Genomic DNA, 14,294 nt, shown 5'->3' on the forward strand with positions numbered 1-14,294 from the left:
TCACCAAAGCACAATGTTGGTGCTGCATCATTTTCCATGAAGATAAACGGCAATTTGAGGGCTAGGTGGTTTTGAGGGCTCTGTTCTGAATAGATAGCAATGATAACTGATGTATTTGCACAAAGTAAACGTTAGCAGAATATCCAGTAAAACATCAATTATGTTTAATGCTTTTAAAGGAGTGATGTCATCAGCCATAGTGCAGATGTGACCTGCGTCTGGAAATTAACTCCACAGTACAACATAAAAGGGTCATACCAACCTTCAGCTGTATGCGCTGTACAAAGACTGGGGGCGTACAGGTGTCCAATGCCACCATTTAGCACCCTTTCAAGCTGGATCACTGAACAATGGATCCTAATGACCGCTATTATTATCCACCCATTACTTATGACTGTTTCGGGCAACAATCATTGAAATGGCATTTAACTCTGGAAGTCTGACAAAAAATAAAATTGTATACCCAACAACCCCCAAAACCCAACTGAGGAGGGATCCAGTGCTTTTTTTGGGGGGACCACTGCCCTGGTCCTCTCCTCTGGAATGTGGGTGGGCATGCCATCAGGTTCAATGCAGGACCAGTGGCCACATTATTAGGATTGGAAGTGCCCACTGTTTTTTTTATTATAGGTTATGGTAAAGGGAAGAGTTGCTTTGTTCTGACTGGCCAGAGACCAGCATGAAAAGCAGATTTGGGAGACCAATTTTGGTATTCAGAACTGGTGGGGAAGAAGCTCAATGGGTTGTGTATTAAAGCAGGAACACCTAATGATATCCCATCCCTACAAAATGAGCTCCAGGGCCTTCAACTATTGAAGAGGGGGGCATTTATTTCTTATTAAACTGCCTAAATATTCTTTCAGTGGTTTCATGAACAGCGGATATCAGATTGAAAGGGAGAGTTTATGTGCCAATAAGGTTTTACCATATGGTGCCATATCAGCTCAACATGATGTAAGTGATGGATGGTGTTATCAGGAACTGGAGATTTCAACGTGAAGGGGGTTTTGGGTAGCAATGAAAACTGTACCACCTGGCTTTGCATACACTTTTTGTTGTAAAGCACAGTATCTCTTCTTGTTCTGGTTGGATAGATTTGACTTTCTTTAGAGGTCCTTCAAATCCTTTTAGAGAAGAACATGGTACCAGATCATTCATCTATTTCCCAACCGATATTTTATGTGTGATACTGCCCTGAGATTTTAGGACTAGTTCACCATTTCTCACCCACTGAACCCATACAATTCTTAATGGACTAAGTAACCATTTATGGTGGCAGGATTCCATTAAAAAATTCAGTTTGAAAAATGTGGAAACCCTAGGTAATAGTTTTGTGAATCTTGGATAAGAAAAATTCAGCATTCTCACACTGTTCCAAACTCGCTCCCTCCAATGCTATGAAGATAAGGAGAGATGTTGGTATTTTGCATTGTTGTTCTTGAGTGACAATACTGTTGTTCCTAAATACAGTATGGTGGGTGTGCATTGTCACCCTGAGATGGAACATGGAATACTGGCAGAATCACCCAGTAAAACTAAAGGGAAGAAAGGCTGAAAAAAGAAAAATAATGCAGCCACCACACCTAAGGGCTGCAATTTATTACATAAATATATAACAGATGTTCTTGAAGTATTCTGCCTCCACCTTTTACATGGAGCACGTTTCATGCGAGCAATCAGTTCTCGTTTTCAGCCAGGAGATGTCAGTCTATTCTGCGGCAATGCTAAGAGCCCCGGGACAGTAAGCTCCAAATAATTTAATAACAGGTCTTATGAAAATGCAATCCTACTGAACAATCAACCGGCAATCTCAGTCACCCCAGCAGGGAGGCCGGGGACTAGCTGAACCCTTCTAAGTTCAGTTGCACCAAAAGTGTTGCACATGTGGATAGGGGGCGCAGGTCACCACTCTGGTCTCATTGCCCACCGCCAGTAGCGGCTCACGTTGCTTGGCTGCCAATGCCGTCACTGCTTAATATTACCGTGCTGAGCTAAATTATTCCATGGAAATCACCATCCTGAGTAACCGGACTGTCCTAAACTTTTACATATAGAAAAACTTAATTATTAGATTTTCTACCACTACTTTTTTTGTCTCTGGGACAGGAAGTGAATGGAAACCCAAATTATCAGGGCAAAATATAAAAATGTATGCAGTCCATTTACACACAGTCCTGCGGCACATTTATGGAGGTGTTTTATCACTTTTATCACCCTGAAGGTAGAGAAAATAACCTTTTTTAATAACTGGTATAGCAAGAACCCCTAATTTCTGAGCACCTATGGTTGTCGTGACCCACAATGCAATGCTTACACCCAACTGACCTATTGAACGGCATGCAAATTTTGTAGAAATTTGTAAAATTGGTTTATAAAGTACCTCTTGGTTTAGGGCATCTGCAGCACTCAATGGAAGAGCTGAAACATATGGGACAGCTTCTCTTTCCTGATGACTTTACTCATCACCTGACCTGACTTGATCACCACCTTGTTATTGTGCTACCCTTATGACACCCCAATCTCACCCTATTGTACAGGCAATCCTTTCATACAGCTTGGTGATCCCTTGTAGAGCTTCTGTTCCGAGGGTGGAATTCTGCTTACATTGTAGGGATCTCCTTTTACTTCCCGTTGTGTCTCAGAGGGGAATTTCCCAAATGGGACATGGAGAACAAGAACCAAACTTATGGGTTTTACCCTTCCCTTCTTCAGCTTAAACAAAATATGGGCAGGAGGACTCCACTTTATTGTGAAGAGTACTAAGGGCGGTAATAGTGACATATGGGAATAGTGAGGGTTCCGATCAATAAACAGAAATAAATAAAATGTTGAGGAATATTCAGTGTCTTCACCATGATAAAAAAAAATACCAATAAAAAAAACATTGATAATGTCTCTGGATACAGATCCTTTTGTGAACCATATGTGTAGAGTCAAAGGGGTCTATTTATAAAGTGACATTCATCAAACATTCACCAGTGAAAAGTCAGTCTATACCATTAATAGTTGAGATACAATCTAAATCTGATCTGATATCAGTCTTGTGCAGACCCTATACAAAGGATCCAAGAGAATCATAAAAAGGAGCCAATCAACTGTGCTGCACTGTCCAAGTGCTAACAAGCTGATAGGAAGAAAGAGGGCGGAGCTTCTCAGTTTGCTGCTTCTCCTTTTACTGCCCATTCACAACATGGTGGAGGGAAATGTGCAACCAAGAATGCCTTGTGTGGCAGCTGTGTAAACTCATTAAGGAATGGCTGAAAAGACCAATCCTTTGGCAGATAAAACAGCCACCACGTATGTATTTCATCTCCAAATTTAACTGTTTGCATGGGGTTACGTTATAAAGTTCCACTTTGGCATCAGACAGGTCCTTAAAGTGACAGGCGATGTCCCTTCTGCAATAAGTATTCTAACCTGCCGGAAGGCGGCCCATCTGTGCTGCCCACCTTGTAGGTGCTGGAACTGAATAATCTCCCACACACCTGCATGGGAATCTCATCATCCTGACCCGGCCAATCAAGATGGCCAAAGAATGGGATGTGGAAGAACAGAAGGGAGATGATGGCGGCCCCTATGATGGAACAAAGATTGGTATGTATCCCTAGCATTTAGCTCCCCTTAAGGCATATAACAAGCTGTGCAATGCTCTTTAGATTGAAATTGACAATGAGAGCATAAAGTCAATTCCAAAAGTCCCTGAAACCAGAGGAGCTTGCAATCTAAAGAGCTGGTTAAAGGGATATTCCATCTCGAGCCCCCATTCACTGTGGTGAGAATCCTTACACTCATTCAGCTGTAGGCAAGAGCCACTAAGCCTCCATGTTTTGGACCTGCTAGTCTTATATCATTATATTTCTTTTTGGATCGACACATTTTCAAGCAGTCACTGCTGGTCTCTTTACCCCAAATGGTCCATGTTACACGTAAATAGTTCTCGTGTTCGGCCAGGAGATGTCAGTCTATTCTGCGGCAATGCTCGGAGCCCCGGGACAGTGAGCTCCAAATAATTCAGGTCTTAGGAAAACGCACTCCTACTGTACAAGTGTACGGGTGAATCAAAGGACGAGGTGAACTCTTCTATGTACAGTTGCTCCAAACGCGTTGCTCATGTGGATAGGGGGCGTAGGTCGCCACCCGTTTAAACTTACACGACTCTCGGCGGCTGCTGTCTGTAGCGGTCTGTATTCTGTCCACTGCTTTTATTACTGTACATCCACCGCATGCAATACAGCCATCCTAACATTCTCTTAAAGTATACCCTGAAACCTTAACTCCAAACAGATAAATAATAATAAAATAAAAAAATAAAGACAGCTCTGTACTAATTAATAAACCATTAACATATTTTGTTCTGCAAGCAGTATAAGTGGAAATTAAAGTAGAGCTTTGTTGGGTACAGTTGGAAGCAGCACATGAAGCCAGTTTATTTGTGTCAAAAAGTATGCTAGAGCAGAAGGAAAGGGGATGAGCTCACCAACGTGCTGCTTCTCCTTTTATTGTCCATTCACAGGCAGGGGGAGGGACCAGATTAAAAAAAAAAAAATTAGAACTTCTTTATTACCAAACAGGGAATCTCAGAGATACAAATCTGTTATAAAGTAAAGAAGCTCCCTTTTGTACATATTTTTCTTGGAGTTCAGCTTTTAATTTCTTTAAAGTAGACCTGTCATGGAAATATCATGCTAACATGAGAAGCTAGGAGTTAAAGTCTCTTTTGTAGGAACTATGGTAGGCACCCGTATGTCCCACAATGCAATGCATGCACCTTACTGCGCTATAGAAGGGTTTGGTGATATATGGCAGGACCCCGACTGGAACAAAAGATTGTATCAGCATTGCTAATTAGGTATAGAAAAGCACAGGTGTCTACTGGTGCAAAGTTGTTGTATTCAGCATATGGGTAACATATAAAGGGGTCTGGTTAAAAAGAAATTAATGTGAATTTCAACAATCATTTTCTGATTCAGTTGATCAATCACTGTCACCTAAAACACAGGGTCTGGAAGATTCACCTATAAAGAATGTTTACTGAATCCTCAAATCTATAGACTTCCAACCCCTTCAGCAAATGGTATTGTGGTTGTCCAACAGCTGAAAATGGGTGCTCTGGAGTGGTTATCTATGTCATCTGAAGGTAGCCACAATATTATATATGATTCCCGACAGTTTATTATTAAGAAAAAGTGTTCCCACATTGCAAAAATATGGACAAAATAAAGTAAAGTGGTCTGCAACGATGTAGCAAAGCAAGAACTCTGCAGGTAGACTCGGCTCCATGTATAAACCTAAGAGTCTTATATTTGAGTGGAGAGTACCATGGAAGTGGACCTTTCAAGCAGAGAAGGAGTAGAACCCATGTCAGGTTTATATATTTGTTTGTTTCCCTATCAGGAAAATTGGAAGTTTTTCAAAAATTAGCACTTTTTCAAAAAGAAAAAAAAAAGATAAGTGATACCCAAAATGAATACCTTGGCTCTAGTGCACAGCAATCACGTCATTTCACAAATCAACAATATAATGGGTAAAACAATAATGGATTTTCTTATCCAAGATATGCATGTGTTGAATTTGTGCAGGAAACAGATCTCTCATCCTCCAGATCCTTATCCCAGTCTGTGTCACTTGCACTCACTGATATAAATAGAGCTTGCCAAGTGACCCCATGTGACGCGAGGATAAAGGAGGCAGAGCGACATGTCCTAAATCTGCACAGTAACACAGAGATGCAGAATATTGCTCACACGTATCCCCAGCCATCACGTGTAAATAAAACTCCTTAATTCCTGGGATGTTAGTCATTGAACGGAGGCCGGGGTAATGGGATATTATTGTTTTGCTGAATTGGGTGAGGGCTTAACCCATACTTACCATAAAACATAGATTTATATCTTTATCGAGAGTGAATCCCCATTCTGGGGTGTATGGGTCACAGTAAAGGCCAGACTCTCCAGATGGAGATCAATGTCATGTCTGTTGGTTCTTTACTAATAAAGAGTGGAAAGCAAAGGACCTCTATACCCCATGCAACGGTCACATGGCTGCTAGAATGTGGACAGATTTATATCCAATGCATCAATTATGTTGCATTTATTACTGTATTTACTGCTCCTCTTCTGTACCCATTCTGCTCCATCCAATGTTTCTTTCCACTTTGATTCTTTTATTGTCCCTCCTCTGCTGGCCATGATTATTGCCACTTCAGATGGCAACGTGTTGGCAATTACAACGTGAGCAATATAGATCTTCAATTTTATAAAGATATTTCTGTGCTTCCCCCATTGTTCCTTCTCTGCACTCATTCTGCCCTTTCCAACTTCCATCTTCTGCACCAAGTCTGCTTTGTCTAGTCTCTGCTTCTTCCAAAATTCCCCTTTTTCACTTACACAGCTTCTTCTAGTGTCTCCCCTCTGCATTCATCTCTCCTTCCAGTGTCCATACAGCCATTCATTTATTACCAATGACCCTTTACTGCACTGGTAAGTTCCTTAGCTTCACCCACTCTGCTCCCTTTTGTGTACTCCCTCTGCCAGCACTTTACTCTTTCCAATGTCCCTACTCTGCACCCACAGCTTCTGCATCCACGCTACTCCAATCAATGTGCTTCTGCACCTACCCTGCTTTCAGTATTTCTCCTCCTTAATACCTACTATGCACTTTCTATCTTTTTTTCTTGCATCTACACTGTCTCTTCCAGTGTTTTTCCTTTGCATCCACTTTTCCCCTTGCAATCTTCCTCTTCTGTGCTTTTTCCTTTTACTTCTTTTGCATTTGCTCTAAACTTCCCTAAGTCCCACCTTTGGGCCCAAACTGCTTATCCATAGTTCCCCTTCTGTGCTTTTCCAATATCTTTAAAATCCTTTATCAATAGTTGCCCTGTACCAGAATCTCTGCTTAAAGCTTTCTTTATATCTTCCTTGTTCTTAAGGAGTTAAGTACACTTTTATGCAGTTCCTCTCCAACAAGTTTTGTACAGGCTTCTGTGGATGCTTTGTATCTTCTACACCATCCTTTCTGTGGTTGCTCTCCAGAGTCCCTCACTTCTGTGATCAATTCCTTCCACAACCTTTCATCTCTATGGTTGTTCTTTACCTTCCAACTCCCTTTTTCTCTGGTTGTTCTTTATTGTTATTAATATTATTATTATTATTAATAAAAATAAACAGGAGTTTTATAGTGCCAACATATTACACAGCCCTGTGCAAATAAATAGGGGTTGCAAATGACAGACGAATATAGTGACACAGGAGGAGAGGACCCTTCCATGAAAAGCTTACAATCTAGGAGGTGGGAGAATTAACACACAACAGGGGGAGAGATATTTAGTGATGCAAAGTAGTGACGGTTTCAAAAGACAGAAGAAGATTGGTAGGCAAGTTTGAAAAAAATGGGTTTTGAGTGCTCTTTTAAATGAGGAGCAAGCCAAATGGGACGAGGAAGACCATTCCAGAGAGTTGGGGCAGCTCTAGAAAAGTCTTCGAATTGTGCGTGTGATGAGGTTATGAGTGAGGAAGTCAGTTGTAGGTCATCGGATGAGCGGAGAGAGCGGCTGGGGGAGAATTTTTTACCAAGTCAGGAAGGTAAGTGGGAGAAGAACTGTGGAGGGATTTGAAGGCAAAGCACAGGAGCTTGAATTTGATTCATTGATTCCCTTCTTAAGTTGTTCTTTATCTTCTAAATACCTTCTTCTCAAATTGTTCTTTACCTTCCAACTCCCTTCTTCTCAGGCTGTTCTTTACCTTCCATGGTTCTTCTTCTCTGATTGTTCTTTACCTTCTTGAGTCCTTCTTCTCTGGTTGTTCTTTACCTTCTGGAGTCCTTTTTCTCTGATTGATCTTTACCTTCCAACTCCCTTCTTCTCTAGTTGTTGTTTACCTTCCATCTCCCTTCTTCTCTGGTCTTTACTCTCTAGAGTCCTTCTTCTCTGGTTCTTCTTTATGTTCCAACTCCCTTCTTCTCTGGTTGTTCTTTATGTTCCAACTTCCTTCTTTTTTGGTTGTTCTTTACCTTCCAACTCCCTTCTTCTCTGGTTGTTCTTTACCTTATAAATCCCTTTTTCTATGGTTGTTCTTTACCTTCCAACTTCCTTCTTCCTTGGTTATTCTTTACCTTCTAACTCCCTTCTTCTCTGGTTGTTCTTTACCTTCTGAAGATCTTCTGCTCTGGTTGTTTTTTTTTTCCAAAAATCTTCTGCTCTTGTTGTTCCTTTCCTTCCAGAGCCCTTCAGCTCTGAGTTTTCTTTACCTTCTGCTCTGGTTGTTCTTTAACTTCCAGAGATCTTCTTCTCTGGTTGTTCTCTTCCTTCCATGTTCATTCTTATCTGGTTGCTCTGTGCCTTCCACAGTCCCCCAATATATCCCCAATTGTCTATCTACTCCAAACCTTACCAAGTCCCTTTTTAGGATCCCTTTTTTTTCTCCCCTGTTTCTTCCAATATTTCCCTCTCTTTATTTATTGTGCAGCTTGTTACATCATACAAATGTTTCTAATACTCTCATAATGCATTTTATTATTATAATACATGGTACCTGTTTATATTGTCAGATCAGTCTGACCACTGATATCCTCTCTCTCCATGTTTATTTCATTCCACATTGCTATATTTGGAACCATTCTCCGCTATTTACACATTACTGTCTGTTAGGCATGTATGTATACGCTGCATGTTTTATACCATACACCATTCTATACAATAGATACATTACACTACTTCTCTGTATACAGTGCCACGTACACTATATGCCCAACAACTGTTTGCTGTATACCATGTATCATATGGTTTATGACCAGAATGTCACCAATACAAAGTACGTGCCTTGCTACAAAGTATATATCTTGCTACAATCTATTCTCCTCTTGTCGTGCATAGGATTATGTTATTATTCACAATCAATCCGTTTCCACAAAGGGCACACCTTGATAGTGTGATTAAAAACCACACCATGTACCCCAATCCTCTCTTAGGTGGTAACATCTTACCAACTTTTGGCTAATCTTTGCTTGTCTGCTTCTCTTCTGTGACATATTTTCTTAAACCACCTCAAATGCTATCAGCCTATCATCCAAATCACTCAAAAGGATTTTGAATATTTTATTTAGACCTAATTACATCCTGAATATATGTTACAAACTATGGTTGTAAATTGTTTGCATATTATATTATTCACTTATTTTTTCATATGTATATATGTCTGCATGGCATGTTGTACTGGCTGCATTTTATATTGTATTGTGATTGTGCTGTGCACTGGGTACATTGCATGTTGGATGCCATTTGCATAGTTTTTTGTATTTTATTGTTTACTGCACATTGGTTGGAAGTGTAGAACTGGTTGCATTATACAGTATACATTTGATATATGTTATATAATGGTTGCACAGTATATTTATGGCTGCTTTATTTTACTATAGGTTTCTATTGCAATGTATTGGTTGGGTAATAAGTTTTACTAGTTATCTTGTATGCTTGATTGTTGCATAGTATATAGTGTACAATGGATAGTACACAATTGATTGGCTGAACCCTATAAAGCAGATTGGTTGCATTTTTCTGTGCATTAGCTGAACTGTGTACAGTAGATGGTTTGCACTGTGTGTTTGTTTTGCAGAATATTGTACACCAGTTACATTTTTTAATCTGGTCTCATTTTATACTAAGCATTTACTACCTTTTATAGCTGAAAAGTTGCTGAAAAAAGGTTGAGACAGCCCGTTGTAGTTGTAAACTGCTTGCATTGTATGTTGGTTGAATTATATTATTATTGCATTGTATACTATAAAAACAAATTGCTTTGTGTACTGTTTGTATTGTATACTCTACACTAAATGTAGGGTACTGGGCATATCACTGCATATCTGTTATGTATAACGTATTGTTCTATTGTGTATTGACGGCATTGTAAACTTTATGATGAATGCATTATATTGTTTAGTTTTCCATTGCATGTCATAAAAGTATTGCATTTTATACTGTACTTAGTATGATATATAGGGATCTGTTGTATACTATGTATTATTACAATGTAATTTATAATGTGGAATCTATTACAAGGCATGTGTAATGTATTATTAGTTTTAGTTTTATATTATATAAGCTTTGCATTCTATATTGTTTTTATGTATTCTTTATAATGCAGAGTTTCCCAACCATGGAACCCTTAGGTTCTTTCAGAGGATGCTAGGAGTTCTTTAAACCACGAGCAGTTTGAACCTCTCTAATCACTTTAAGTGACACTAATGATTTTTTTTTGCTATCTGTAAGGGCGACATTCTTCCCAACAGCCAGCAATGTAAGAGGCATTCTCACTGACCATCACACTAATATACTGTGATATATATATATATATATATATATATATATACACACACACACAGAGTAATTATAGCAGAGGGTCCCTGAAGACCTAAAAGTTATTTCAAGGGTTGCCTCATATTAAAGAGGTTGAGAAAGGCTGGTCTAGTATGTACTATAGAACTAAAGTTTAGTGGGCTCACATCAATCTTAACATCAGCCTTAACATTGAAGTGTGAACATATAAATATTTACACATTTCCAACAAGCAATGAATGAGTTTTAAAATAAACCTTTACTGATCTATGTGGCTGCAGCCACTGTGGAGTTGTTTCAATTGCTTACAATGTAGGCAAAAACTCAGGCCTCAGTACTCAGCTATCTTTCTTTTCCTTTCACCTGCCCTATGACTACAATAGAGAGGCTGGGAAGAAAAACTGAACAATGAAAAGAAAAGTAAATTAAAACTCTGAAGTTTTTGCTGCTCAGTAACTGCAACTGCATGCCTCTGTGTAACCCAAAGTTCATTGTTAAGGGGTACATACAGCCTAAACTTGCCTACCCATCTCCATCTGTCATGGCCAAGATTTGCTCAATGGCAGTTGGAGAATTCCAATGTGTGCCAATAGGAAATCCAACATAGCAAAGAAAAGAGATCACAATACCAGCAATACATCCAGGCAATTAGCATTCTTACAATGAGTTCAGTAATGACAGCTTCCATCATCTCTCAGTATTAGGTTTACCTCCATTCCTGAAATTTGGCATTGCATGACTCCTTGAAGTAGGCCAAACACATGCTGATAGGTTCCTTTAGAACCATTGAAACAAATGCTTGGGACTTGGTGCTCAGTGTAAATTGTACTCATGATCATCATGGACGTCCCCTCTAAGTTGCATCTTCTGGTTCTCACATCTAGTGGACATCTTCTCTAAGTTGGATCTTCTGGTTCTCACATCTCCTCCTTTTCCTTCTAGATGCCAAAGGGACGATCCGGGAGATTGTTCTACCGAAAGGTCTGGATCTTGACCGGCCAAAGCGCACAAGAACCTCCTTCACGGCGGAGCAGCTGTACCGGCTGGAGCTGGAATTCCAGAGGTGCCAGTATGTTGTCGGCAGGGAGAGGACGGAGCTGGCCAGACAACTTAATTTGTCTGAAACACAGGTAAGGAACCAGCCACACTCAGGACAAGGGGTGTAACTGTAGCCGATGCACTGAAGTGAAGATGCACATTTGAAGGCCTTAGACCAGGGGTGTCAAACTCTGGCCCGAGGACCAAATTTGGCCCCCAAAGGAATTTTTTTGGCCCCCAATGGAATTCTAAATATGAATTGCAGCTGGCCAGTTGCTGCATTGAAATAGTACCGCTACTACAATTCCCAGCATCACTTGCGTCTATAGACCAGCTGGTTTTCTGCCTTTGCATGACCCCGTATTGGACTGTTTTATAGACACACGGAATTGTAGTAGCGGTGCTATTTCAGTGAAGAGGCAGTTCAATCCACTCATTACAGTAAGCCCCGCATTGCACTTTTATTGACGCAGGGAATTGTGGTAGTGGTGCTAATTCTTTATTATAGGCTTGTTCCAGATTGAATGTTAAGCAAAACCTCTTTGTTTCCATATGAAAAAGTTTTATATCTAATGAATAAGAAAAACTTCCTCAATTCTTTCAATAAACTTCAAGTTTGGCCAGTGACTGTCTAAGTTTTTAATTTTGGCCCTTTGTGTATTTGAGTTTGACACCCCTGCCTTAGACCATCTCTTCTTTCTCAAATTTTTGTAATTTATCATAAATATATCCCGTAGGATTTTCAACACGTTTTGCAGTTTTTTAGGTAATATCTGATTCTTAAGGGGAAGAACAAAATGTATGAGGGAGATACATTGGCAATGTCTTTGACTGGCCAAAATTGCAGCAAATTCTTAGAAGCAGGTAGCATTGGATTTCCAAAACAGGCAGCTATTCAGGGGACACATAAAGAGAAGCCCCCCCACCTCGAACAACACTTAACCAATCTGTGTAAGAAGAACTTTTGATTGGATGGATGGGTTATGGCTTTTAGGTAGCAGATATATATTAGAAGGATCTGGGAAAAAAACAGTCATGTTTCTCCCCTCTTTATCCCTGGTTCACTCAATGCAGAAACCATGATTTCTCTGCAGGACTTGATTTCTGTTCAATGGCTTAACTTAGCAGATCCTCCAAAAATGTGCTGTGAGGGAGAAATGGCATCCCCGGCATCTTTTCAGATGTAGATTCTCTTTGCCAGTGATTAACCAACGGAGCGTGTTTATATAAATGGAAGTCTGGGGAGTCCTTATGCTTATGAATTTTGTATACAGAGAGCCCAAAACTTACTGATGACTTTATTAAGAAATTGAAGTATATTTGAACTGGCCAAATACTTGACTATCTCGGTACAACCCTCGAAAGACAGCAGGAGGGGGAATTTCAATGTCTTTGCTTACCTTTACTAACTTGCTTTTCTGCTCAGATCTGTTGAATGAACCAGGACCTTTTAAAAGCAGTTATTCATTAACGTTCATCCACTATTAGCTTCACACACAGGAATTGTGGAGGAGATTACAGTGTTGTATCACTGCATGTGTTGAGTGCTAATCAGCTCTTTAATGTGACTTGCATGAAAATAGTAATCAGGATTTATCAAGTAGCGTTTCAGTGTGTTCGGTAGGTAAAAGCTGCAGCGGAAAAGGAGGAAATGAAAGATGTAAAATAAAAATACAGGTAATCGGATCAGTAGCTTTCAGCATCAGGAAATCTTACAGAACACCTTTCAGTGCAGCAGCAAAATAACATAGATATTATTTTACTGAGTAAAAATTAAATACTACATAATAAAATGCCATATTTTTTATTTTGAAGTAGTTATCTTCCTACAGCCTGGAGTTTACAGAGCTCAATAGTTCATAATGAAATTTGCACACATAACTGACCCATTGCTTATTGAAATGGCTAAATTCATGAGTTTACGTGGAGTCCTATGTTCGGTATTACATACTACATAATACAAAACAAGGCTTGTATTTAGATAAAAGAAAAGGTTCAATTAGGTGTTGTGGGGAACAGACGTTTGAGTGTTCAGAATTTATGGACTATTTAATGGTATCACCAATATGTCCAAGTCTTTTAAAGGGCAGAACCTTCTCCAGGCAGCCATAGAGGTAGAAAGTACATACATCGAGGATATTATGGCTCCTTTTTAAAGGGGACTGTAGGGAGCACAAAGGTGGGCAAATCACAGCTCATGGGTCTTTGATGGAAGTCATGTCTAGAAGACTCTTGTAGCATAGATTAGGAAGGACTTTGAAGCACTCTAACATCAAGTCAGCAGCCCATGTCCTTCTTCTGCACTTTTTGTCTGTCTCCTAGAGCATGTCTGTAGTTTCCAGCCCATCCCCTGTCACAAATGCTCTCTGGCTATCTCTTTTAGTATGTGTACAATTCTCTGACTATCTGCTGCATGTTCCCAGTCTCTATCCATTTTCAAAAGCAACTGATGACCACTGTTGGCCACGTGTATCCAAAGAACTTAAAAACTTACCATTTAAAGGGGACCCTTTGCCCACTCCAAGAAAGTCGATAATATGGGAGCAATAATTCTTTTTTTTGTTCCATCGACCATTAAGACCTTGTTTTGGATAGATCCCCTACAACCCCTAAATTAATTGTCCAGCTCCACATTAGCCCAGTCCCCAAACCTGTGGGTGCCGTTTTATGATCTGGGGTCCCTGTAGGAGCAGTGGTATGATCTGGGGTGCCTGTGGGGGCAGTGTTATGATCCGGGGTGTCTGTGGGAGCAGTGTTATGATCTGGGGTGCCTGTGGGGCCAGTGTTATGATCTGGGGTGCCTGTGGGGGCCGTGTCATGATCTGGGGTGCCTGTGGGGGCAGTGTTATGATCTGGGGTGTCTGTGGGGGCAGTGTTATGATCTGGGGTGCCTTTGGGGGCAGTGTTATGATCTGGGGTGCCTGTGGGG

General features: G+C 40.2%; 1 protein-coding gene across 2 annotated transcripts in view; it reads left to right on the top strand.

Annotated features, from left to right (window-relative positions):
* VAX2 (ventral anterior homeobox 2) overlaps positions 1 to 14,294 on the top strand; it is a 51,907-nt gene that overhangs the window by 13,282 nt on the left and 24,331 nt on the right. For both annotated transcript variants that reach the window (XM_072406688.1, XM_072406689.1), the window contains exon 2: positions 11,270 to 11,457. In XM_072406688.1, the coding sequence (XP_072262789.1) occupies positions 11,270 to 11,457 (188 nt within the window). The remainder of the gene's footprint in view (positions 1 to 11,269; positions 11,458 to 14,294) is intronic.

Source organism: Pyxicephalus adspersus, chromosome 3 (assembly GCF_032062135.1).
Source record: "Pyxicephalus adspersus chromosome 3, UCB_Pads_2.0, whole genome shotgun sequence".
In the NCBI taxonomy this organism is placed as follows: domain Eukaryota; kingdom Metazoa; phylum Chordata; class Amphibia; order Anura; family Pyxicephalidae; genus Pyxicephalus; species Pyxicephalus adspersus.